At 37.5% G+C, this 25,000-nt stretch overlaps 2 protein-coding genes across 5 annotated transcripts in view; one reads left to right on the top strand and one right to left on the bottom strand.

Moving 5' to 3' along the window:
* LOC135217350 (head-specific guanylate cyclase-like) overlaps positions 1-25,000 on the top strand; it is a 999,777-nt gene that overhangs the window by 207,175 nt on the left and 767,602 nt on the right. The window lies entirely within an intron of this gene.
* LOC135217599 (guanylate cyclase soluble subunit beta-1-like) overlaps positions 1-25,000 on the bottom strand; it is a 409,846-nt gene that overhangs the window by 80,717 nt on the left and 304,129 nt on the right. Inside the window, 1 exon segment of the mRNA XM_064253564.1 lies at positions 14,319-14,472. Coding sequence (XP_064109634.1) covers positions 14,319-14,472 — 154 coding nt within the window.

Here is a 25,000-nt window from a genome sequence, read left to right as displayed (position 1 = left end):
TTGGATATTCATATTTCTCCATGCCCAGAAGTTCATTGTTATCAATCTTGGCATTATCATCATCATCGTTAGGTACTTCTACCACTACCGATAATAATAAGATGCAGATGTATGACGATGCTAAGGATTTTTTCCTTATATTCATAATCCACAAATAATGCACTAAAGTGCACCTGGGGGGGGGCTCTTGTCGTTCCACTAGCAGTGTATATTTTTTAGTTCTTTTATTTTTGAGGTTTAGGTCATTCTGTATGTAAATGAAATTTGGATATCCGAATCAATTTTCATAAAGGCTACAAACATTTCTCAAACAGTGAGATTGCCTGCTCCCTCTATAAATGAGTTCAAATATAATCTTTGTGTTCTTTTGTAAATTTTAATACAAAGAAGAATCTTTATAAATCTCCACGCTTTTAATTGTTAACCCACGTAGAAAGCTTATTCGAATACTTTGAAGACATTTACTTGGAGAGACCTCAAAAAACTGTTAGTTAGACGGAGTGGCAGTGGGATCCTCATTAGGAGTGCTGTTTGCTAACTTTTGTATGGGCAACGTTGAGGAGAAGGTCTTCAGTAAGATCCACTGCCCCCTTCAGAGGCACTGTTGCATCGACTCCACCTTTGTTAGAGTCAACACTTAAGAGGACATAGAAATCCTAAGAGGAACCTTCGAAGAGTGTTCTACCTTCCACTTTACTTGTGAACGTAGTGTCGACGGTGTTCTTTTCCTTGATGGGCATGTGCAACAGACCCTGACTGGGATGCCACTTTGGTTCACAGAAAACTAGTGAATCGGGGACTTTCTTCAGTGGATCAAGCGAGAGCCTTTATAGATACGAGAGATCTGTGGATACTGTTATCCATCGCGCACTCATACACTGTTCCACTTGGAGGGGCACAAACAGGTAGGTCGAGATGGTGGCACACACTCGTAAATCATGGTTTTACAAACAAAATGGTTGAACAACAAACAGGAATCACGATAAACAAGTGGCACATCAATGAAAACCACCAATGAGGAAGATAGAAATGGTGCAGTAAAACTTTATTTCCAGAAGAACATGCACCAACATTTCTGAATGAGAAAAATGCCACAAGAAAGATAGTGAAAATGGCACACCCATAACAGGAGGTGAGAGAGTCCAAGTAATAATTTGCTTTACAAATATGAGAAGCAGCCACCTCGCCCTGAAGAATAACATGGTGCCCTTAGAGACAGACATGATAAGTAGCGTCATCTATAAGTACGTATCCCCAGTGGATGGATGTAATCTACGTTAACAATGAACAGCAGATAATACCAGAAATGGAGGAGTTGATTAAGTCTGTAAAAATTGTAGACAAAGCACCAGACCACAAAGGCCTCTGCTGTCTCGAAGCCTTACATATTTTAGGCAAAAATCCCAGCACAAACACTGTAAAGGAAACTCGAGATCTCCCGACGATCAATAGGATAAACGTCAGAAATTAGTCAGTATCAAGACACCATTGAGAGAGAGGCTATCCCACCACCAGAGCAAATCCCCATTCTGTTAAAAACAGGAGGCAATAACATGACAAGAAATGCAGGAAATTGGCCTACACTAAACAACAACGCAAGAAGACGAAAATAACCAGCACCAAGTAAAAGAGAGAGAGAGAGAGAAAACGTACACACAATTCCACACTGAAGCGAGCCATTACATCAATGATACCAATGGGGGAATCACCAGCCGAAACCCTCCAGCATCCCCGACCAACACAGCCAAGATCCAAATGCCTGTGGACTTTGCAATGAAGGTCCCCTGAGGCAGAAAGGGACCAATGAAAACATGGTCCACTAAGACATCAATCCATCCTCCCAACTAAAAATAATTGTTCGCCTTTGTGCTTTATTCATACTCTCCGCCAATGACCACTTGCGTGGGCGTCGAAACGTTAGAGTAAAATAAACAAAAAAGGGAGAATATTTTTCCATGTCCTTTGGAAATTTGATATACTGTCTCCGTGCAAACAGGAAGAATATGATAAGAAGAATAGAGAAGACACTACAAGGTAAATGCCGTCGAAATAGCAATCTAAGAAGGATAGAGAAGACACCACAAGGTAAATGCCGTTGAAACAGCAATTTTTATAATAATAATAATAATAATATAATAATAATAATAATAATAATAATAATATAATAATAATCCAGGCCCCCTTCAGTAAATACTGGCGCACTTTTATATTTCATTCATTCCTTCATTCATTGTCCCTGTCAGTGACTATCATCATAAGCGTCGGAATGTAAGAGTAGGATAAACAACAAAAGCATATATCTTTTTCCATTTCCTTTGGAAATTGATTTTACCATCTACCTACAGATGATAAGAATATAGTAAGAAGAATAGAGAGAGCTGTCCAGAGCTAAGTGCCATTGAAACGGCAAGTGTTTTCAATTACACGACCCTGAAAGACGGACTCCACCACTTGGTTTTATTTTCTTATGAACAAATGAAGAGGTTATTCGATTCATTTTGTTGTTGAATTTAGGTTTTACTACTTATGTGCTTGTAGAAGAACCTGCCTCTCACTGAACGCATTCTTTTTGTTTTCGTCCTGGATTTTCATTCTTACTAGATCTTAAGTTAAAGTGTTTTACAGGTTTTTTTTTTATTAAATACCATCTCGATACGATAGTTTTGGGATAATCCGGTGATAAGTTGAACCATTAATAGTTAGAAAGGAAAATGAAATGAATTCTGAAGGCCTCATGCTTCCTGAATTTCGAAAATTTAAGTTGGGCAAACCGGTGCCTTTGAATGATTGAAACGCGAGAGAAGAGTTATTGGAACAGAATTTGACACCCACTCTCTTAAGATGCGAGTCTGCCTCACATGACAAGAGGAACAATACAATATAACATACGCGGAAGAAAATAGTAAAGGCATTACATCTCACTGCTGTAGGTGAATATCCAAAAGTCTCTTTAGGACACTTCCTTCATTTCCTGGATGTGACTCTTACCACGAGAGGAGTCTCATTAGTGAACGACTGCGTAACTCGAGAGGGAAGATCGTCTTGCCTTTTCTGCTGCTGTATTCATCTCCAGAGACTGCAGTGGTCCGTGAGCTCCTCAAATTAGAATGCACAGTTTGAGCAGTTTGGTGGGGAAAAAAAAGTCGCATACAACTGACGACATTCTGGAAGTATTTAGCACTAGTATGAACGTTATATCTAGCAGACAGAGGAAAAAGATGTTTGCAATTGCCTTTGTTATTACTTTTGTGAGGTACACATATGTTAATATATAATTGAAAAGAAGAGAAAGTAAAGGGACGTCATCTTTTATAAAATACTAAAAATACCTTTTATTTAACAGAGCAAAATTACAGGCTTTTTCAGGCGCTGATTTGAAGAATGGCACAAGAAAACATCCAAAGTATTTTCGTTGACTGTTGTCTTTTAATCTCAGTCGACATCAAACGGAAGCACTTATTTTTTCTGCTTAGCTTACATATATGTCGGTATTGAAATCCGTTTAATTTGCCTTTTACTTCGTTCTAGTTATCGAAAAGTTTTCCCTTCGACAAGAAGCTCCTCAGCGATGAATCTGAGAAATGACAATCACAAACGTTTCATATTCGCACACTTATTAAGAGCAGACGCCCTAAGCAACACGACCTTCGTCACGTACTGGGGCTCTGGCTTGATTACCTTCATCTCCCCTGAGGGTCTCTCGGTCGATGCAGATATTATCATTACATTCATATCTTTACGATGAGGCTCCTCCTTATGACATTAAAAATCCATAATAACATCATCAATATGAAAGAGTTTTTTTTTCACGAGTGCCTTAGTCGGTTTTTTTATATATATAATTAATTTGACCGCAAACATCCTGGTAATCACAGTTTGTAAAGGGCTAATCGATAGATAAGGACAAAATTTTTCAATTTGTGTTTTGTGAAAAGACCACTATGGTGCCGGCTTTGTCAGTCCATCCTCACTTTTTTTCTGTCTGCCCACAGATCTCAGAAACTACTGAGGATAGAAGGCTGCAAATTGGCAAATTAATCATTCACCCTCCAGTTATCAAACATACCAAATTGCAGCCCTGTAGCCGCAGTGGTTTTTATTTTATTTAAGATTAAAGTTAGCCATAACGTGCTTCTGGCACCGCTATAGGTTCCAATAACACAGGCCACCACCAGTCCGCGGTTAAGGTTTTGGCATTTTACCGAAACCACCGAAAGATAGATCTACTTTCGGTGGCTTTAGTTATACGATGCACAGAAAACTCGATTGCGCCGAAGAAACCGGTGCATTTTTTGACTTGTTTAACATTTTTATCAAATCTTGATGAAACATCTGTTGTAAGTCCCATTGAATGGATCCTATTTATTCTATCGATAGCCGAGAGAAGATGAAAAAGAGCAAAAGTGATTGGTTTTCATAACCTAAGATAATTATAAGCAGTTTCATGTTATTAGTTTCTTTAGAACTTTACTGCACCTCTTTCTATTGGTGATGAGGTAAATGTCATAACTCTTAAGTTAACTTCATCACACTGTAATGGTGGCTAACCATGAGAGAGAGAGAGAGAGAGAGAGAGAGAGAGAGAGAGAGAGAGAGAGAGAGAGAGAGAGAGAGAGAGAGAGAGAGAGTCCCTTTACTGACTTCCCGAACTTGTGGCATTTGTCACTTTTCCATTTCATGGCAACTTTTATATCTAGCACGAGACACTAGAACTGTCGAGAGGGATTCTCCGTCGGTTTTTCTTAGTGCTAAGTGGATTCGGTTTCAAAATCGGTGGGCTTCGTTGAGTGCCTTTCGAAACTGATCACGTTTTCGTAGTGTCTCCTTTCCAGCTTGCTTCATTTTCTTTCTTTCTTAGTCCTTTAGATAATTCTTGTTATTGGGTGTAAGTTTCTTGGTTTTATTAACCGAATCATACTGATGTACAGTTTTAAGAGTTACAAGGATGTGACCTAAAAGGAAGGGAAATTCTAGAATATTTTAAATTAAGAAGACCAAAAGGTCATAAAAACTAACATGTATTTGTGCATGACGGATCAAATCGTATAATTAATATTTTTTAGCATATTCACAGGGAAAAAAAGTCGTCTTTACTTATTTTAAAAGACACTTAAGTTCTTCAGTGAGTTCAAATCTTAATTTTTTTTAATGTGCTGTATGTATGATGTACTGATAAAAAGTATTCAGTAACTTGGGTATGCTTCAGTTACTCGTAGGTCAGATATTCAATGCCTTTTCTTTCTAGGAGTATTGAAAATTTCCTTTAATATGAGCAGAAAGTTCATCTTTTATGTTACTGATTTTTGTAAGCTAAAACGATCGTGCCAGAAATTTAGATGGCGTAACAATAGTTTTGTGATTTGTATATGCATGGTCATTAGATTTTTGGTAGCTGGCATCCAAAGCTGACCAAAATGAAGTATCAGTTATATATAAAACTGTTTTTGCTTTTGAACCCAAATATGAATGCAAGTACTGCAATCTATTTTTTAATTTCAATACCGAATGAACCCCGCTTTTCAGCTATCTGACAAGCTGGTCAAACGAAACACGTCTCTTACAATGCATATGGGTCCAGACTTTAAAAATCGACTTAGGCCGATCTGCTCTTGAGTTCTCTTTATCCTCTGATTTTGTCCAGCTAGTTAAGGAACCTGTACATATTTTGGTAATAGATTAAACCTCATATTCGTAGATGTTCCAACTATCATCAGTTCCAAGATATCTGAGTATTTAGACACTTCCAATCCATGTGCCTATGAGACGGACATATCCGTCAATCAGTATATTCCTAATGCCTCCAGTGGAAAAATGGTCATGCTGACAGCTAGAGCTAACTGGGATCGCATTATTGAAACTTAACAGGTGCTGAATATTTCATATGCTATTTAGATCCAGATGCCAGGAAGAAGTTAAATGAACTGCTGATTGCTATTTTAGTAAAGTATCTCCCGTGAAGTATGTCCCTAGAAAGATCATCAAGGTTACGACATTTGATACATGAAAACGATTGGCTCGACAACCAATAAATTCGACGTTGGGACAAAATCATTCCCATGAAGATTACACCATTTTCGTTGAGTCTCGCTGTGCTGTGAATGGGATTTACCTTAATTTCTTAATGAAGAAACTTTAAAGAATTATTCAGCCTTATCTGTGGTGGACTAAAATGGTACCATCTATTTTTGGGTCAGCCCCATCTGTTTCACACTAATAACAGATGACGGTGGATTGCTTACTGGCCCCAAGGAAAAGGCCGAGGTGCTTCATCGAGATTTTGAAGCTAAGCGATCAGCTGTGGACATCCCCTTCCCTGATACTTGTCTTCTTGATTGAACTTCTTGAAAAACTTTCATTTCATTCTATGGATGTTACGCAAATTCTTGGTGATCTTGATAGTCAGGGTGGAGGAGACCCTGATGTTTTTTTTCCCTTTGTTTTCAAGTAGGTTTCTAGTGTGTTGTCTACCAAGATTAGTAGATTCTATATATTTTTAGATTGACGTACTATCTTTTTGGACGAGTGCAAGCTTAGTAATAAAGAGGCTGTTCTTAAGAGTGGCATATCTGCAGACAGCAGTAACTATAGGACAACTTCTATTCTCCCTGCAGTCTCCAAAGTTGCAGAAAGACTTATTTATTAGCCTCCTTACAAGTTTATGGAATCCAAAGGATTGTTAGCTAACAGGTAATATGCATATTGGAAGCAGTTATGGTAGTCAATGGGGTATGAAGCAAAGCTCCAGTAAAACGAAAATACTCGATTAGTAGATCCTCTTTAGGTGGATAGTACACTTCTAAAGGAGTCTGAAGCTTCAACTTTACTTGGTGTAATTTTTTATTCACACCTTTTGAGGAACATCAGCAAATGCTGCACAGAGGCTAGGTTTTGTACACAAGGCCTCATGTATTTACGACAGTGATATAATCTATGGAACCTGTTTTAGGTCATGTGTGCTTCCTTTACTAGAATACTGTTCTCTGATGTGGACGTCTGCTTCTTCCAGTTGTTTATTTCTTTTAGACAGTGCTTTGTGGTAGTAGGTTTCCGGTTCCTAACATTATCATTATGACTCGGACCATAAACTGATGGTCTCTTTTGCTTTTCAGTTTTTCTTAAGTTGTATTTTAGCAGAAATCTTCCACATTCACAATTGAAACCTGATCCTCTTTTTCTGCCGAGAGCGACCAGATTTGTTTAACAGCAGCACTAATACGGAGTAAACAAGCTATGCTGTTGAGTTGCAGAGGTCCCTTATTCCTCACACCGTCGGACTTAGGAACAGAATATTGCCCGTCAGTCATCGGACAGGATTAGTTTTATCCAGGAAGGAATTTTCTGCAATATGCAACCAAACAGTATAATGTCAACATAATATTCTGTACAGTGATTTCAAAATCCTATCTCAAGCAATAGATAACCGGTCATTATCGATTCTTGAATCCCTCTTCATTAAAGTTATCACCAACCCTCAACAACCTTTCAACTGCTGTACAGTTAAACAGACAGACAGGATGGAAGGGTTTTCAACTCCATATTACTGCATTGAAAGATGACAGCCGATACCAACCAGACATCCATCAGCACCTAGCGACCGAAAATAGCAGCCCAAGATCAACTTACAGCCTTTGAAACGTCACAACTCTATATAATGGATGGAAAATACAGATGGAGGTTCATGTTTGCTGATGTCCAGAAGCTTCTTGGCACTGACCTTCTTGGGCACAATGGGGTTATTCATGGAAGTTGCCCATCACCACCACCTGAAGCCTCAAGGAGCCTCCCAAAATGTCGTTAGGAGCCACAGATGTACACTATCTATGACAGAATCCTAAGGTACCTTCACAAAGCATGCAGCCCAGCCACCAACGGCATAATGTATAACAACGTACTGATGCCGCAAGGCAGCTCTCATAGCCAGGGGCAACTGGCCAAACCAGAAGCTGTTTCTACCTTGGGTTCTCAGCTTACTCACCACCCTGTGAGTAACAATAAACACCCATCCCACCAAAATAACTTTTGGCAAAACCATCAGTGTACCTCATAGCCAGGTGCAATTGGCCAAACCAGAAAGGGTTTCTACCCTGGGTTCTCCTCAGCTTACTTACCACCCTGTGAGTAACAATAAACACCCATCCCACCAAAATAACTTTTGGCATAACCATCAGTGTACTGAGACAGTTTTTCCAACTCTGCAGTGCCAATTGCTGGACAAAGAATCGAGAGGAATATTACAAGTTTTAAAAAGTTTCAAACAGTACACCTAAATGCACAAAAAACCAACTGAACACATGCCATTTTGTATTCATTAGAAACGAATTCCACAATCCTTCCCTAATCGTACCATACAGAGGTCCATTACCTAATCATCAAGAGTGACAAAAGGCCTTTGAAAGATTCATACACGGCAGCAAAGACTGGGTTTCAGTGGACAGTCTCAAACCAGCCCATTTGGGGGACGAGGACATCCCCCATCACTTCCTTCAGGTTTTAGCAGCATGCGACTGCCACTTACAACAGACCTATAACCAAAAATAATCAGAACAATTGAAAATAGAAAAGAAGAAAATATATTCATACCTAATTAATTCATTCAAAACAAGCATGCTTTTTCGTTAAACCAGCCAGGGTAAAAATGTGTGCATTCATATTTTTCCACTTATGTTACGATGAAGCATAACAAAAAGTTATCAATATTCTCGACTCCCAAACAATAAAAAAAATAAACACGTATCGAACAATGCTGGTGAAAAATGCATCAGATGATGAAATATTCATTCATTAGAAATGATTTACATGAATGTGTGAACAATAGCATGCAGTTTCAATTAGATATTTTTATTTGTAATCTTGCTTATATGCACATCAGAGTACAACTTCTTACTCTGTATCATTTTTACATTGCTTTTAAATTATTTAACAATATATGTATAAAAATCATTTATAACTTGTATATATCGCTTTGTTCTTTACCATGGTTTATAAATCAATGTTAATATGTATATATGTTTATCAGGAAATATACCTATAAAGCATGTCTATGAATATTTGTGTATTATAAATTTTCTGATTTTTTTTTCTTTTTACAATACGTACACATCATTTTTGCCATCATCTCTCGCAATCTAGTACTATATAACACGCAGCTTAGCAATGTATGGGAAGGTTGTACATATTGTCAAAATAATAATGATTTTATTTTTGTTTAATTTTTAAACTTATCACCAAACTAGAAATCGTACAGAGTGAATAGTCATGTATTTAATGTTATCACCGTTATTAACATCATTTCCTATTAGGCCCGATGCATTACAACTTCAATCATGTATAAATCGTAATATTACCCAAGTGGCGTAGAAACACGAGCCATTCCTCAAACATTTTTTTTTTGGTTGGGGGGTGACACCTTAACAGTGTAGTCCCAAACATCACTTTTCCGTCTCGCATACTGTAACAGAAACTGGTCTATTCTCACAATTTTAAGTAAAAGCACTAAAGGGAGTCTTGCTAATTTTCTCAGGGTGTTAATTAGTTTGTAAAGGTAAATTATTTTCTTGAGGCCTTAAGTACACTCTTTATTGCCGTCGTTGTTGTTTATGATTAAGCTGGTGTTAAGCAAGCATGGATTCTTGCAAGAGCCCCTGCAGGCATAACACTAGCTTAATCGTTAACGGAAACAACGACCATAAACCAGTGCTTTCTATTTGGCGCCTCACTAATATTACTCACCTTTAAAACAGGAATATGAAGAAGACTGTCCATAGTGCTTTTTTTTTTATTATAATCCTCAATATGTCACCTAACTATGTTTGTTCCTCATAGGTTTAGTGAATAGACCTTATCTTACCAGCAACAATTAGATCAGTCAATTGTGTTTTCATATCGAAAACATTAGATTATTTTATCAACACTTATTATTAAAATTTTCTTTAAAAAATGATGTGAGGTTTGCATAGAAGCCCAATCCTCCTTTCTAAGTTTCCGTAGGGTGGTAGTGCTGTCAGTGCCCCTCATGCGGTAGGAAATGAGGTGCATTGTAGGCATTACATAAGGTTGTTTGCAGTGTCCCTTCGGCCCCTAACTGCAACCCCTTTCGTTCCTTGTAATGTGCATCCATTCATTTGATCTTTCTTCCATCTTGCGATTACCTTCTCCTAACAATGATTTCCAAGTGCAGCTACGTGGCTTTCCTCCTGTTACACCTTTCAAACCTCCTTACTGTCCGTTTCCTTTCAGCACTGAATGACTTCATAGGCCCCAGTGCTCCAAAATTCTATGTGCCATTCCATTCACCTTTCTAAGAATTGCTATTCATCCACACAACCTTCTCACTTCCGGCAATCAAGCAATAGAAACTCTAGTCCTGATGGTGAAAGCTGCATCATTTCTTCAACTTTTCCATTTCTCAGGAAGAGATTATCGCTTATTTCGGAAATAGATCCATCTTCATCTTCATCTTCTTTTCTTTTCAGTTATAGGCCTGAGCTAGAAAAGGCCTTTAATCTGATCATACTCAGTTTCACCACACTTGTAGCTGGAAAACAAGCCTTTTTTTTTACCTTTCATGCGTGTAAAGAATCAGTGTTATACAAGAAATGAGATATCTGGCATTTTCATTTCTAGAATTAAGATTCGGAAAGAAAAAAATATAATACTTTTTAAAGAAAAGACCATCTCCATTAGAAACCGACTGCTTGTGATTTGTTCCCAACTTGTCAGTTATTAGTTTTGATTTTTTTCTGATTTAATCTTATTCTTATGGGGGACATATCAAATGGAATGCCCCACCACAAAGAGAAAATAAACCATGTCTTTTTACAGACCCTTAATAAACACTAGTTTTCATGTTCAAGTATGCTACACCCACCGATATAATTCGGTCAGAAGGTTAGACCTACAACTATGGTGAAATTACTGTTCTCACAGGGATTTACAATCTATTGACCACATCTATTTTTTTTCTCAATATTACAGTCTTTCTTCCTTTGAAAAGTTCCACTACTGGTATTTTCTCCCTATTCCTTCTTCAAGTATCCCTTGGTATTGTCTCCCTATTCCTTCTTCAAGTATTCCTTACTTCAGTGCAGGGGCTTCTTCATCACCAGCAGCAATTGCAACAGCCACCTCGCTCAGACAAAAGTTGGAAGCCAAGGTCGTCACTATTATCATCTTGCCACTTCCATTCATTGTCCTTTGGAACAAAGTCGTCTCCATTCACAAGTAGGTCAAGGAAGTCAATCATGCCTCTTCTCCCTTCAGTATACAGTTCCAGGCGTGATTGAGGGCCTGTACAGTGATGTCCTTCTTGAGAGTCTTTGAAGTTGTAGATGGCAGACTTTAGGGAATATCTCTGAAGATTCTCAGTATCCATTCCCCCGTGCATCCAAGCTTGTTTCCTTCTCCTCTTCATCCTCGAACGGAGGTTCCTTCATTAAAGAGATTTTGTTGCAACTGTAACATCTTGGTCCATTGGTAGAATGAGTCCAGTCATATTAGGAGGCAAATAAATTACCTTTATTATGACCATTCCCCGTCGCTGAATAACCCTGGTTCCATGCAACGTAAAAACACCATACAAACTAAAAACAAAATACACAAATTATGATCTTTGCCTCCAACCAACTGGCTCATTGTCCATGACAAGCAAAGCATTAACCCGATGTCTAGTAATGCTGAGGTCATGTGTCTGATGACACAACCTCCTTACAAGAGTGATCATGGAACCAATTGGTTGTTATCTCGGAGGTGAACTAAGCCTTTGCTTAATGATACCAAATCAATGGGAGATTGTCCATCTACCCACACAGGGCACATAGTTGCTTTGCATGTCCAACACCACTGGTTTACAATGATGGCTACCAGAAGCATTTTCACTTAAAAGCACGAACACATGTTGCTTGGAAACCTTTCAACCAGGAAAAAATATTCTTTTCCCTCTTATCAGCCAAGATGCTCTTGAGTAAGGAGCAATAAAATAGACAAGTTTCATCAGCTTTGTACATTTCTCTTAGATTAAGCCCTTCTTTTCCCTTCAAATTCGGACAAAATTCCTTTATACCTTCCTCAGAAGCTTCCAAAGCTTGGCTGTGAGTCTTCTTGTTAGAAATCTCATGTCAAATCTTGAACATAAATAGCCAACCTTTAGATGTCTTCAAGCCCACAACTTAATGCAAGCCTGTGAACTTTGTAGCTGCAGACTTTAACTCAGCAGTCCTTTGCTGATGAAGCCAGAACAAGGTTGACTGCTCAATGTCCTCATAATGGCCTTCTGCCATGACCTTGCAGACCTGACCCCTGCACTTCTTTGCAGAGTCCATTGCCTACTTTTTCAGCTTGTCCTAGAAACTTTGATATCATGCAAGGTTGTCCATACAATGCCAATCCATGATATATGCCTAAAGCCCCGAACACACTATGCATCATGATGCTCGCAGTGTTAGATGGATGCGTTGAAAAACAACTTTTTCAACACGAAACCGCATCACCTATGTGTTGATGGGGCAGAGCCATTTCATTACTCAGCTTAGTGATGCACCAGCATTCAAAGGGAGAGGACGTCCGCTCACCACCACCCGCCAAACCCCTTGAGTGGACAAGAACTAACGCTACATTTTATTGAATTACTGAAGGAACATCCATCTGTTTGGAACATCAAATGCAAGCATTACAAGATGAGGAACATCAGGAGTGCAAGCTTGGAAACCATAAAATCAAAGTTATTGAGTTTTGTAAACTGTACATTACGGAATGAAGACATTACTAAAAAGTTGCACACCCTGAAGACCCAATTCTACAGGGAAATGTCTGTAATCAAAGCATCACAGAAGTCTGGAGCTGGCACGGAAGATCTCCGAAGTTATGGTGTTTTGATGAGCTGTTTCCTGTAATGAAAAAAATATTTGTGTACTTTGTACCTATATTTGAATCTTACTTTCAAATAATCCTCCATAGGGACATTATAAATGGCTTCACAGGGTTCGGGGATGACTAGACCGAGGCTCTGTTTTGAAATCCTGGTTGAATATTGGAGGCTTGCTTACGATCCTCAGCTGCTGCAAGAACGAGCTCTTGGTGATATGCTATCTCGAAAGCTGGTGTCCTGCTTACAAATATATGGTTCAATTTTTTTTCCAACAATTTATAAAATGCAAGGATTGGCATTCTTGTGTAATTTTCAAAGTCTTTTGGAATTTCGACTTGTAGCTCCAAAAATATTTCATTGAAGCTTCCCTTCAGAGGTCGTAGAGAAAGCCATTGCTTACACCACAAGGTTCTACGTTTCTTCCTCAAAAGTTTCTTTTCTGCAGCACACAGAGCAACTACACCCCACAGTAGAGTCTCCTGGCAAAGTACATCATCGGCAGACATCCTGCCGATGAAAGCTGAACTGCGAGAACAAGTGAGCAGTGTTGCAGTACAGTTTGGCCGCTATTAATTTTTTTCAACACCACTACTGCATCACGTAGCTGACACATGATGGCACAGTGAGCACCATGCTTTAGACACTCTTACCTCAGTTCTACTGAAAGGTTAACATCTTTCTTAGACTCTTAGGATGAAGCTGGTTGGAACTTAAAGCAAGTTTTTAATTTGCCTCGTGGTATATCTGCATATATATATATATATATATATATATATATATATATATATATATATATATATATATATATATAATTTTTTCAACACCACTACTGCATCACGTAGCTGACACATGATGGCATAGTGTGTACCATGCTTTAGACACTCTTACCTCAGTTCTGTTCAATGACTTCAAGGTTCTACTGAAAGGTTAACACCTTTCCTAGACTCTTAGGACAAGGTAGGGCCTTACACAGCACACATAACACAAAACAAAAGAATAGCAAGTTTCTATTTTTTATTATCAGATGAAGCTGGTTGGAACTTAAAGCAAGTTTTTAAATTTGCCTCGTGGTATATCTGCATAATATATATATATATATATATATTGATATATATATTATAATATATTTATATATTATATATATTTATAAATGTATAATATTATATATATATATAGATTATATTATATATATATATTATATAGTACAGATATTTATATATGTATCCACAAAGAGAGAGAGAGAGAGAGAGAGAGAGAGAGAGAGGAGAGAGAGAGAGAGAGAGAGAGAGAGAGGTTTATCAGTTGTCATTCAAATTTTTCCCAGGCAGTGTAATGTTTGCCAGCTATTATATATGTGAATATATATATATATATATATATATATATATATATATATATATATGTGTGTGTGTGTGTGTATGTGTATGTGTATGTTACATACTTCCTCTTAACATACCTGTAGCCATTATGGTAACATTTGTTTGCTCTGTGATGTGGTCTGTAGCATGGGCGTCTTTTTCCGTTATAACAAATTGGACATGGTCTTCTTCATCTTTTGTCTTCAGTATTTCTACCTCAACGTCAGTCCCATGAAGTTGTGATGCCACGGCCTGTGAGTAGAATTAAATGCAGATGGGTAAAATGCTAGAATAAGTTAGTTTTGTTGTGAAACGTATTGATTGACCACTTGCGCAGTGTATGTATATATATATATTATATATACTATAGATATATATTATATATATATATATATACATAACATATATATTATATATATAGATATATATATATATATATATATATATATATATATTATATATACATAATATAATAATATAAATTAATATATATATATAAATATATATATATATATATATATACACAGTGGTACCTCGAGATACAAAATTAATCCGTTCCGAGGCGGCCTTCGTATTATGAGATTTTCGTATCTTGGAACAAATTTTACATGTAAAATGGCTAATCCATTCCAAGCCCTCCAAAAACACCCCAGTAAATTATATTTCCAGGCCTAAAACACATGTTCTAGGCTTACAACGCTGATCCGACGGAAGAAATATGACTCCAAAAAGGCAAAATACTGTACATACTTGAGTAATATTCAACTGCATGTAATGTTCAACCCCATTTTTACTGCATATATTAGGACTTTAGCATATATCCCTTAGCAATAAGCCTAGCCTATGTTAGCGGTTGCTACTGTAGCCTAGTCTATGATTCTGACATCTAAATCTAAGAGCTAAAAGCTTAGAATATGCCAATAAAATGTATAAATAATCAGTATGTACTCATTTCAAATAATTATTAATTAATCATTAACTATAATAAACAAACCAAAAAAAAAAATGCTTCCAAATGTCTGTTTACATCCAGCACTTACGAGTATCGAACGATCGACAAGCAATCACTTTACACAGTAAGCCATAAATTTTCATTATCTCTCTTCAACTACTGAAACTACCAAACAGTATAATAGCCATTCATTTCTATTCTTTATTCTATCTTTACCTAATGTTTTTTTTTATTAAATGTATTGCATGAATAAGTTTTTCAATTTACAGCATCCTTTTACCAATAGAATACTTAAAGCACAAGGGGTAGATGCTGACCAATAGGAGAGCAGGACCTTATGGGGTGACTAGCATTAGGAACCAATGGGAGAGCGGGAGGATGGTGGTGAGTTTACTCAGTTGGCGGCGCGGGAGTTTTAAAATTGTTCTGGGTGGTCCAGGCGAATCTCGGGACTTTACAGCAACAACCTTTCGTATCTTGAAAACTTTTCGTATGTAGAGCAGTAAAATTTTTCGCATCGGCTTTCATATCTCGAGTTTTTCGTAAGTAGAGCCTTTCGTATCTCGAGGTACTACTGTATATATATATCATACATATATATATACACGTTTGTGGTAAATTATATAGTACCGTTGTAATTCTCAATGACTCTTGGAGTTGAGGAACTTAAAATTCTTACAAAGATGTTTAAAGTTACTTGTTAACATTAAAAAAAAATTTTACTCCAAAATTATATCCCAAAAACGAATAAATAAGTTTGATTGTGGGATAAACCTGGTTCTGGATACAGTCCTACGATTCATAAAATTAATAATTTTTCAAAATTCCTGGTACATCATTTAAATGTCCGGTTATTCTCTGTTTTTGGCAATTGCGTCTTCTCTCAACTTGTGAAGTTTTGTATTGATTCCGGCAACTAACCAGCTCTGGTGGATCTAAAAATGCCCTTTCGTTGTTGGCACTGGCACAGAAATACGATCTCTGTGCGTTGCTTTACTCCTGTTACAAGACTTGGAAAAACGTTTTTCCTTTGCATTTCATTTTACAGCTGACGATCTCACAGATAACTGTTTCTTAATGACAACGTTTGGGCTCCTGATTCAGTACATGAAAAAGATACGATTTCACGAGTTTTATAGTTTTATATAAAGGACGAGACCTTGCTTGACTAAAAATAGTTATTTCGTACTGTGAAGATCAGAATGATTGACTGATTTAAGGTTGTTTAACTGGCGTTACAGCATGGAGGGTCTTCGACGCAGAAGTGACATTCTAAAAGAAACAAGTGGTTACTGAGATAAGAAGATATGTTACATTCAGTGAATTGACCCCTGTATTCATAAATTAACTAGAGTTCATCTTCATAAGCATTGTCATCATTGTTGTAATGAACCTTATGCTTAATTTTCACGTTAAACCTATGAAATGTTTCTGCAGTGTGTGTGTGTGTGTGTTTTTTTTTTCCAGTCTCCCATGTCTTAAAATGGTCTGCAGTGTATTAGTTAATTGAATGTACACACAAAATCTTGCTCTTATTCTGTATACCAGATTCTGAACGATAACAGAACGAAATCATTTTGTGAATATATGGTTACTGAAAGACAACTTTGTACCTGAACGTTTGATTCAAAACTTTTTCTCGAGAAGTACATTGTGCAGACACGTCTTAACAAATGTTTGTAATATTGATCAGAATGTTTTTCAGGTAATGTTATATTTGGAAATCTATTGAAGTATAATTTAAGACTTTTAGTTATTTTTATAAAGTGACGAAATTTATGCAAAATACAGAAACAAACTTTAACACATTTTATTGCAGTTTTGATTACATAGAGTTAGGAAAATTACCGACGGATATAGTGGCACGGAATTTATTACCATATTTTGTCACATCTTTCATTTTAGCTGAATAGAATCTGAAAAGGAACTGGCGGGAGGAGAAAAGATAATAGTCTTTTCGTTCAATCAGCCTTTGTTGGAAGAGGGAGTTTGGCTTAGCTTCTCGTTGTGGCCCGTCCTTACCAATGGCACCATTCCAGAATGTTTCTCCTCTACTGGGCAACTTTCCAACCTCTGACACACCTTCCAGCATGGCCATCCTTTACCTTCTCCACATTCCCAGCTCTCTCTCTCTCTCTCTCTCTCTCTCTCTCTCTCTCTCCTCTCTCTCTCTCTCTTCCCACCCCCGTTACACCGCCGGGTGATTTCATTTTGTAGATTATTTTTACGTTGCTCAATTTTATCAGTTTTTGTCTGGTTCCTATTTTTTTACTCCTATTTGTGTTAATTGTGCATTCAGCCAGATTTCTTTTTATTCCTCTTCCTTTCTTTCTCTGCTGATGGTCACTCTTTATTGCATGCTTAGGAATCTATTCTACTGTTACTCACGACTTGATATATCGATATTATATGAATTTTTGTTACACACCACTGGCGTTTTTGAAATCACAGTATTAAAACACTACTAATCTAATTTAATATAAAATTTACTAAACCTTCGGGAAAATATTCAACCAAAGTGTATGAGTTACTCTCAATTATCTGAATCACCATTGTCTAACACAGCCAGACCAATGCCCCAAAGGTATTATATATATATATATATATATATATATATATATATATATATATATATATATATATATATATATATATATATATTATATATATATATATATATATATATATATATATATATAATATATATATGAATTTTTCTAAAACCATTCGCCAATGGTTGGTAATGCTGTGTGGCCGCACGAAAAAGTTGGTAACACTGTTTACCCTAAAACAAATTGAGAAAGAGTTTAAAAACATTAAGCTGCAAATATTATTTAATATAAAATTTTCTCAACCTAGGAAGAAACACCGAAGGTGATTTTATGTGATAAGTGATCTGTTACCAGGTGGACTCGAACTAGAGTAGGTTTGGGCAAAAAACCTTTCTCTCACTTTACCAATGGACTACCTTGATACCCCAAAGGTAGCATAATCGTGGTGCCATTGTTCCTTAACCATTCGGTTGTTTTAGTCCTCCTGGTAGCAGATCACTTATCACTTTTAAATTTGCATATGGTCTTTATTCTGAGGTTGAGTGAATTTGGTATTAAACAACCACTGTAATTTATTGTTTGTGAGTATAAAAATGTCATGGGGGATATGACAAAAATAATTCTCACGTATATATATGAGTGTATGCGTGTGTGTGTGCAATTGTAATGGCCATAATGCTTCTTAGCTTCCCGAATTCTTCGCGCTTATATATGCACTGGCTGAACACTGCTGGAATTGCGACCATAACATTGACTGCCAAAGTGCAGATTTTATATCTAAAGCAAGAATGAAACATTGAGGGTCAATATAGAGAACACCCTCATCAACTCATGAAAAAACGATAAAAGGCAACGTTGGAACCAATTTTAAGGATAGGATTTACGTTAGGTATCATTTATCAGAATTTTTGGAAGAACATTAACGAAAAGGTTGAGAGCAAGGGGATAATTCCAAACAAAGGATTAAGTGAAGAAGGAGCTTCCTTATAGTAGTCCTATCACATCATGTACTTTTGGTGTCTGTAATAATCTTGGAGATCTTTCAATCTTATTTAAAGCAACATTCGTGATAATTGTGAAGCTAGACTTTTACATGTTAACTTCATTGTTACCTTCGACGTAGTTAGGAAAAAGTACGTTTTTTTATCTTCTAAATGTGGGCAGTATTAGAGATGTATATACTGTGTATTAGCTTTATGCAATTCAAAATCAATTTTGGCAGGAAGTGGCTCATGGATGCCTTCCATTGTTTTACCAGATGTTCTGCTGGGTAACATTCTTGGACCTTTGTTTTATCGATAACGATCCAGTCGTGGTTAGTAACTGGCACTGCCAGTTGGTTGTCATGCCTAACTCTAGATAACCCAAAACAGCACTAAGTAGCAGATCTCCTACTATGACCTCACAACCATGCCTCTCTGCATAGACAGCACTATTCTTTATGATTCAGAGTACATGACGATACTCTGAATACTCTAGGATTTGGGCTTACCATTTGGGAGACACAACAAAAACTTCTATGAAAAAGAATGACATTTACTTTAAAGCTTACTTTAGGCATGGTGTTCCTATTTCATTGGGCTTCCTACCTTTTGTTTTGTGAATATTGTAACACTGATGATTTTTCTGGATGTCATTATCATCCCAGAACCTTTTTACTAGTGTCATCGTCATTCACCTCCTACCTTTTTCCTATATCTCTTAAGGTAGTACTTACTATTATTCTCAGAGTGTTACCTTTCATATTCTGCTAAATTGCAAAGGTGTCACATTCGCAGTAGAAGAGGTTCTTTTTTCCCTTTTTCAGTTAGTCTCTGAAACCGATTGACGAAGAGATGACAGAGTTTATGTACATAGGTTTAGTGGTAACTAAGATAAGATATTGAAAATTCAAAAAACACATACTTTATAGGCAACTGCTCACACATTTGTTTTGCCTAAATTTTAACCAGATTTCGCTCCAAGTGTATATGTCCTTGGCTTAGATTTTAGTCCCTCTTATGGAATTCACATTTCATTTATCTGAAATATTCTTGAGAAGAATGTGGTTTTCATATATATATATATATATATATATATATATATATATATATATATTATATATATATATATGTGTGTGTGTGTGTGTGCGCGCGCGTGTGTGTATGTGTGTGTATAATACATAATGTATTTCTGGCACATCGGGATCAAACTCAGGGCTCTCAATTAAAAGGCAAGAGCCACACAAGTTCCTGACTCAGCAGTGACTAACCCAGCTGACAACATTTAGTTCGAATTATCCCTTCTGAGTGACTATGATAAAAATAATCAACGCATAATCACGTGATTGTATCGTACATAATACGACAATTGAAACTAATGGAACTAGTCAGTCTAGGAATGATTGAAAATCAAAGCCGTTTTGATAAATAAGAGTTTCATTAAAGAAAACCAAGAAAGAGTCCACCATATAGTAGTATGTACTAAGATTGTCGGTGAAAAGACCAAACGACGGAGCGCCTATTACTACCGACTAGAAATAAGACAACAAACATCGATGATGCTGCGTACGGGTGACGAATGCACCCCCTTGGTCGCGACTCGAATGCTGCTCTCTGTGGAAAGACTATTTCCAGGAATAGTACGATTGTCTGAGAGATGATGAGTGAATGTGTAAGTACATGACTGGTGGAGAGAGAGAGAGAGAGAGAGAGAGAGAGAGAGGAGAGAGAGAGAGAGAGAGAGATATTTAATTGTTTGAGATTCTGCTTCTATTGTTTCCACTGAATTCAACGGGAACACAAAGGGGACGGGAGGAGGAATGAGCCAGCTTATATCCTGAGATTACGAGATGAATTAAACGGGAGTGAAATACAGATTGATTACAAAAAGATATTGGAGATACATTTCCACTCCAAAAATTCCACTTAAAGGAAGCCATAAGAAATATTAGGCATTCCCATTCGTTATAATGAGGCAAATATAAGATGCAAGAGAAGAGAAAATGATTTCGAATACGCTCAGAAATTTCTTGGCTATATTTCATTAAGGTATGTACATTTTAAGATTATATGAACGTTTAATAACCGTTTATCTATCTATCGATCTACCTGTCCATCTAGATGATAGATAGATGGACAAATGATTAATGTTCATTTAATCTTAAGATGCACATTTCTTTATGAAATTACAGCCTCGAAATTTCTGGACGTATTCGAAATTATTTTCTCTTCCTTTGCATCTTCTATTTGCCCTCTCATAACGTACGGGAATGCTTAATATTTCTTATGACTTCCTTCAAGTAGAATGTTAGGAAAGGAAATATATTTCCAATATTTTTCTCCATGGTTTCGCATAAATATGCACATTTATGGAGTTATATGGTTCTTTGTATAAATCAAAGGTAAGAGCTCTCTCTCTCTCTCTCTCTCTCTCTCTCTCTCTCTCTCTCTCTCTCTCTCTCTCAGGAAGATCGATCGACATTTCTTGAGAGTGAGAGATAGGATGCTTTATCTTTTGTCCCTCCCTATTGACTGCTAAGGGTGAACGGGAAGTGACTGGGAGAAGATCAAGATGAGTGAGTTGTAATTTATCCTAGCAACACAGTCTTCTCATCACAAGCAAGAACATATCACTAACCATATCACGAGACGTGCCTGTCGAACGGCTGAATGACATCTTTTTCTTTTTAAAATTATTTGTGAAGATAAAAAAAAAAGTCCCCAGTGATCCCTCCTCTGATCCATGTCAGCGAACCATCTAGTAATTGTGCCGTCAGAATGGAACCTTTCATACATGAACAGTAGAATGGAAAAACCTTCTCTCTCACTTCCAAGTCATTTGGTTTTTGTGATTTCTGATGAAACTTGGATATTCACCATGGCATAAAAACCTTTTCGTTGGCGAGGTGTTCGGCAAAACCCCTCTCTCTCTCTCTCTCTCTCTCTCTCTCTCTCTCTCTCTCTCTCTCTCTCTCTCTCTCTCTCTCTCGCGGATCGATCAACCTTCTGAAAGGCAGGAAAAAATAGGAAGGGAGCTGATATATTTTCATACATATTTGTGCCCAAAATGTTAAGTGAATCGATTATTTACACGAAACAAAACGACAGAAAGCGAAAGAATAGACAGTAATATAGTATTCATGTGCGTGTATGTTCATATTTATATATATATGTGTGTGTGTGTGTGTATTGTATATATATATATATATATATATATATATATATATATATATATATATGCGTGTGTGTAATGTGTGTATATATATATATATATATATATATATAATATATATATTATATATATATATATCTATATTATAGTATATTATTATATATATATAATATAGTATACACAGGCAGTCACCAGTTATTGAGGGGGGGGGGGGGTTTCCATTCCTGATGGCATGACGATAACTCTAATTCGCTGATAACCTAAAATTGGTAATAACAAGGCTTATCGGCGTCGATAACCGGAGATCGGAGGATATCGGCGCCGAAAATCCAGTTATCTTCGATGCTAGACAAGTGCTGTAATACTGGATTGCCAATAACTGGGGACTACCTCATGTTTATGAGAGACCTCTCTCTCCTCTATCATAAATTGGCCTTTACTTTCTCCTTTTGCATTGCATCAAAATAGAGACCTATTAAATATTCAGAATCTTTATCTCTTTTTCCACCTTCACATCATTTAAGATGGACGTTACATCTCCTCCAATGCATTTACAAAGAAGGTCTATTTTCCATCATTCAGTGCATGTGTAACTCCCTCCTTCTCTGCTGCACCCTCAATGATATCCCCTGTCCATATCAGCACTGCATTGACAATGGACAGCCTCTTCTCATCATTTAATGTCCTTATATCATCTTCCTCTTCCTCTACAAGAGACCTCTTCATCACCAGCTGTCTCTACCTCATCCTCCTTTTCAGTTTTTTAATGGAAACTTCTCTCCATCACCCACTGTCCTTACCTACTCCTCCCTCTCCACAGCATCCCCCAATAGAGACCTTCACTCCTTCATCCTCTGTCTCTGCCCCCTCTCTCGCTGCTGGCCCCGTTCCACAATAGAGACCTCCTTCTAATCATACCCTGCCCCTCCCTCTTCCTCTTCCTCATCCACACTTACGTAAGAGAGGCCTCCTATCCTTCATCCACTGTCATATTAGTCCTCTTTCTCCACTGCATCAAAATTCAGATAGTCTCTACTTCATCCACTGTCCCTACTTTCTCCTCCAGCTCCATTGAATCTGAAAGTGATACCATACTTCTGTCATCCAATATCCATTGCTACTCATCTATTGGATCCTAAGTTGAGACCTCTACCTCATCCACTATCCCTATCTCCATTCCTTCACTGTAGTGATGATGAAGATTGCTTATAATCCACTGTACACTCCTTCTCACCATAGTCCACTGCACCCACAATTCTTCATCCACTGCATGCCCATTGGAGACCTCCTCCACATACACTGTGTCTTCATAGAGAAATCCTTGCTATCAACTACTGTCCCTACTTCCTCCTCCTTTGTATTTTGCAAGGGCTCCTCTGTCACCCAGTACAATGGAGACTCTTTCCCAAGACCTTTCGTCCCTATGTGCTCCTCCTCTTTTTCAATTGAAATGGAGAATCCTTTCTATTATTGACTTTCTCTAACTCTGCTCTTCCTTCTATCCATAATTCATTGTAACTTTTATCTTTGCAAATTCCACTGTATCTACCTTGAAGGGTTTCTGTCAATTAACCACTGTGCCCAAAGCCTCTTCAGTTTTCTCTGCATCGGCATTGACAGGCAGTATACCCTCGTTGTCCAGGTGTCTGGTAATAGTCACAGGAAAAAGTCACAATATTGGCTAGGAAAAGAAGTCACAGGAAAAAGTCACACTAATTTATGGTGGCTGGTAATCATTATGTTAGGTTAGGTTAGGATAGGTTAGGGTGAGCTGGTTTGGGTTAGGTCAGGTAAAGTGTATAGTTTACATTAGGTTAGATTAAGTTGGGTTGGGTTGGGTTCGGTTAGTTCATAGGTTAGGTTAATTTAGTGCAAGTTGGATTAGGTCAATTTAGTGTAAGTTGGGTTAGGTTTGGCTAGGTTAAGTCAGTTGGGTTGGGTTAGTTTAAGTTACTTTTTCCTGTGACCGTATTACTGGCCACCATGAATTATTGTGACTTTTTTTTACCAGGATTTGTTCACCCCCACTTCCTCTACAAGGGATACCTCCATCATGTCATACAATTTCCCTACTTCTTCCACCTTCACTGCATATATAACGGAGTCTTCCTATGTGTCAACCACTGTCCCATATTACTCCTTATTCTTCTCCTATCAACAAAGGGGACCTCATCCCCCTCATCCATGGTCACTATCTTTTCTTCTTCTTCCTCTACTGCATTCAGAATGAAGATTTCTTCTCTATTAGTAGGTGTACTTGCCTTTTGTAACTCCACTGCATTTGTAATGGAGACCTCCTTTCCGTTGCTCACTGTCCCAACATCCTCAAACATGGAGATTTCCTTTTGATCATCATCTGCCCCCTACCTCTTCCTTCCTTGCATCCAAAAGGACAGATCTCTCTCATCTCCAGTCCCTATGTTCTCCCCATCTCCCAATCCAGCTGAGAGGGAAACCCCCTTCCACCATCAACTGTGATTTCTTCCCCCATACATAGTGACCACCGTGGAGACTCCCTCTCCAACATCATCTACCTTCACGTGGGATACATCCTCTACATTATCCACTGCGCTGCCTCCTCCCCCTCCATCTAGACCACATCATCATTGGAGATCTCATATCCATTGTAAACTGTCTGTACACTGCATTGGCAATTGGCACCTCTCCAATATCAAGTGTTCGAATCCCTTCCTTCTATTCTAAGGTATCCGAAATGCTCACTATATCCCTCCTCCTTCAATTCATCCACCTTCTTCATTTGATCCATGAGGTAAAAACCTCTTGATCATCCACTTTGTCCTCCTTCTCCACAGCATCTAAAATGGAAACCTGTCCTCAATCATTCACTGTCCCTGCCTATTCTACAGCACTGCATCCACTAGGGAGACTTCCTTTCCAAAATTCAAGATCCCTAACTCATCCTCCTCCTCCTCCTCCTCCAATAAACCAACAGCAGAGAAATTGTCTCCAACATAAACTAGCTTTACCTGTTTCCCCTCATCCATTACATCTGTGTGGGAGACCTTTTCTCCATCATACATTGTTCCCATTTCATATATATACTATATGTATATATACATATACATACTGCATACATACATAAATACATACATACATACATATA

Source organism: Macrobrachium nipponense, chromosome 7 (assembly GCF_015104395.2).
Source record: "Macrobrachium nipponense isolate FS-2020 chromosome 7, ASM1510439v2, whole genome shotgun sequence".
Taxonomy (NCBI): domain Eukaryota; kingdom Metazoa; phylum Arthropoda; class Malacostraca; order Decapoda; family Palaemonidae; genus Macrobrachium; species Macrobrachium nipponense.
The sequence above is the reverse complement of the archived record's forward strand: the minus strand, read 5'-3'. Positions and strand labels throughout refer to the sequence as shown.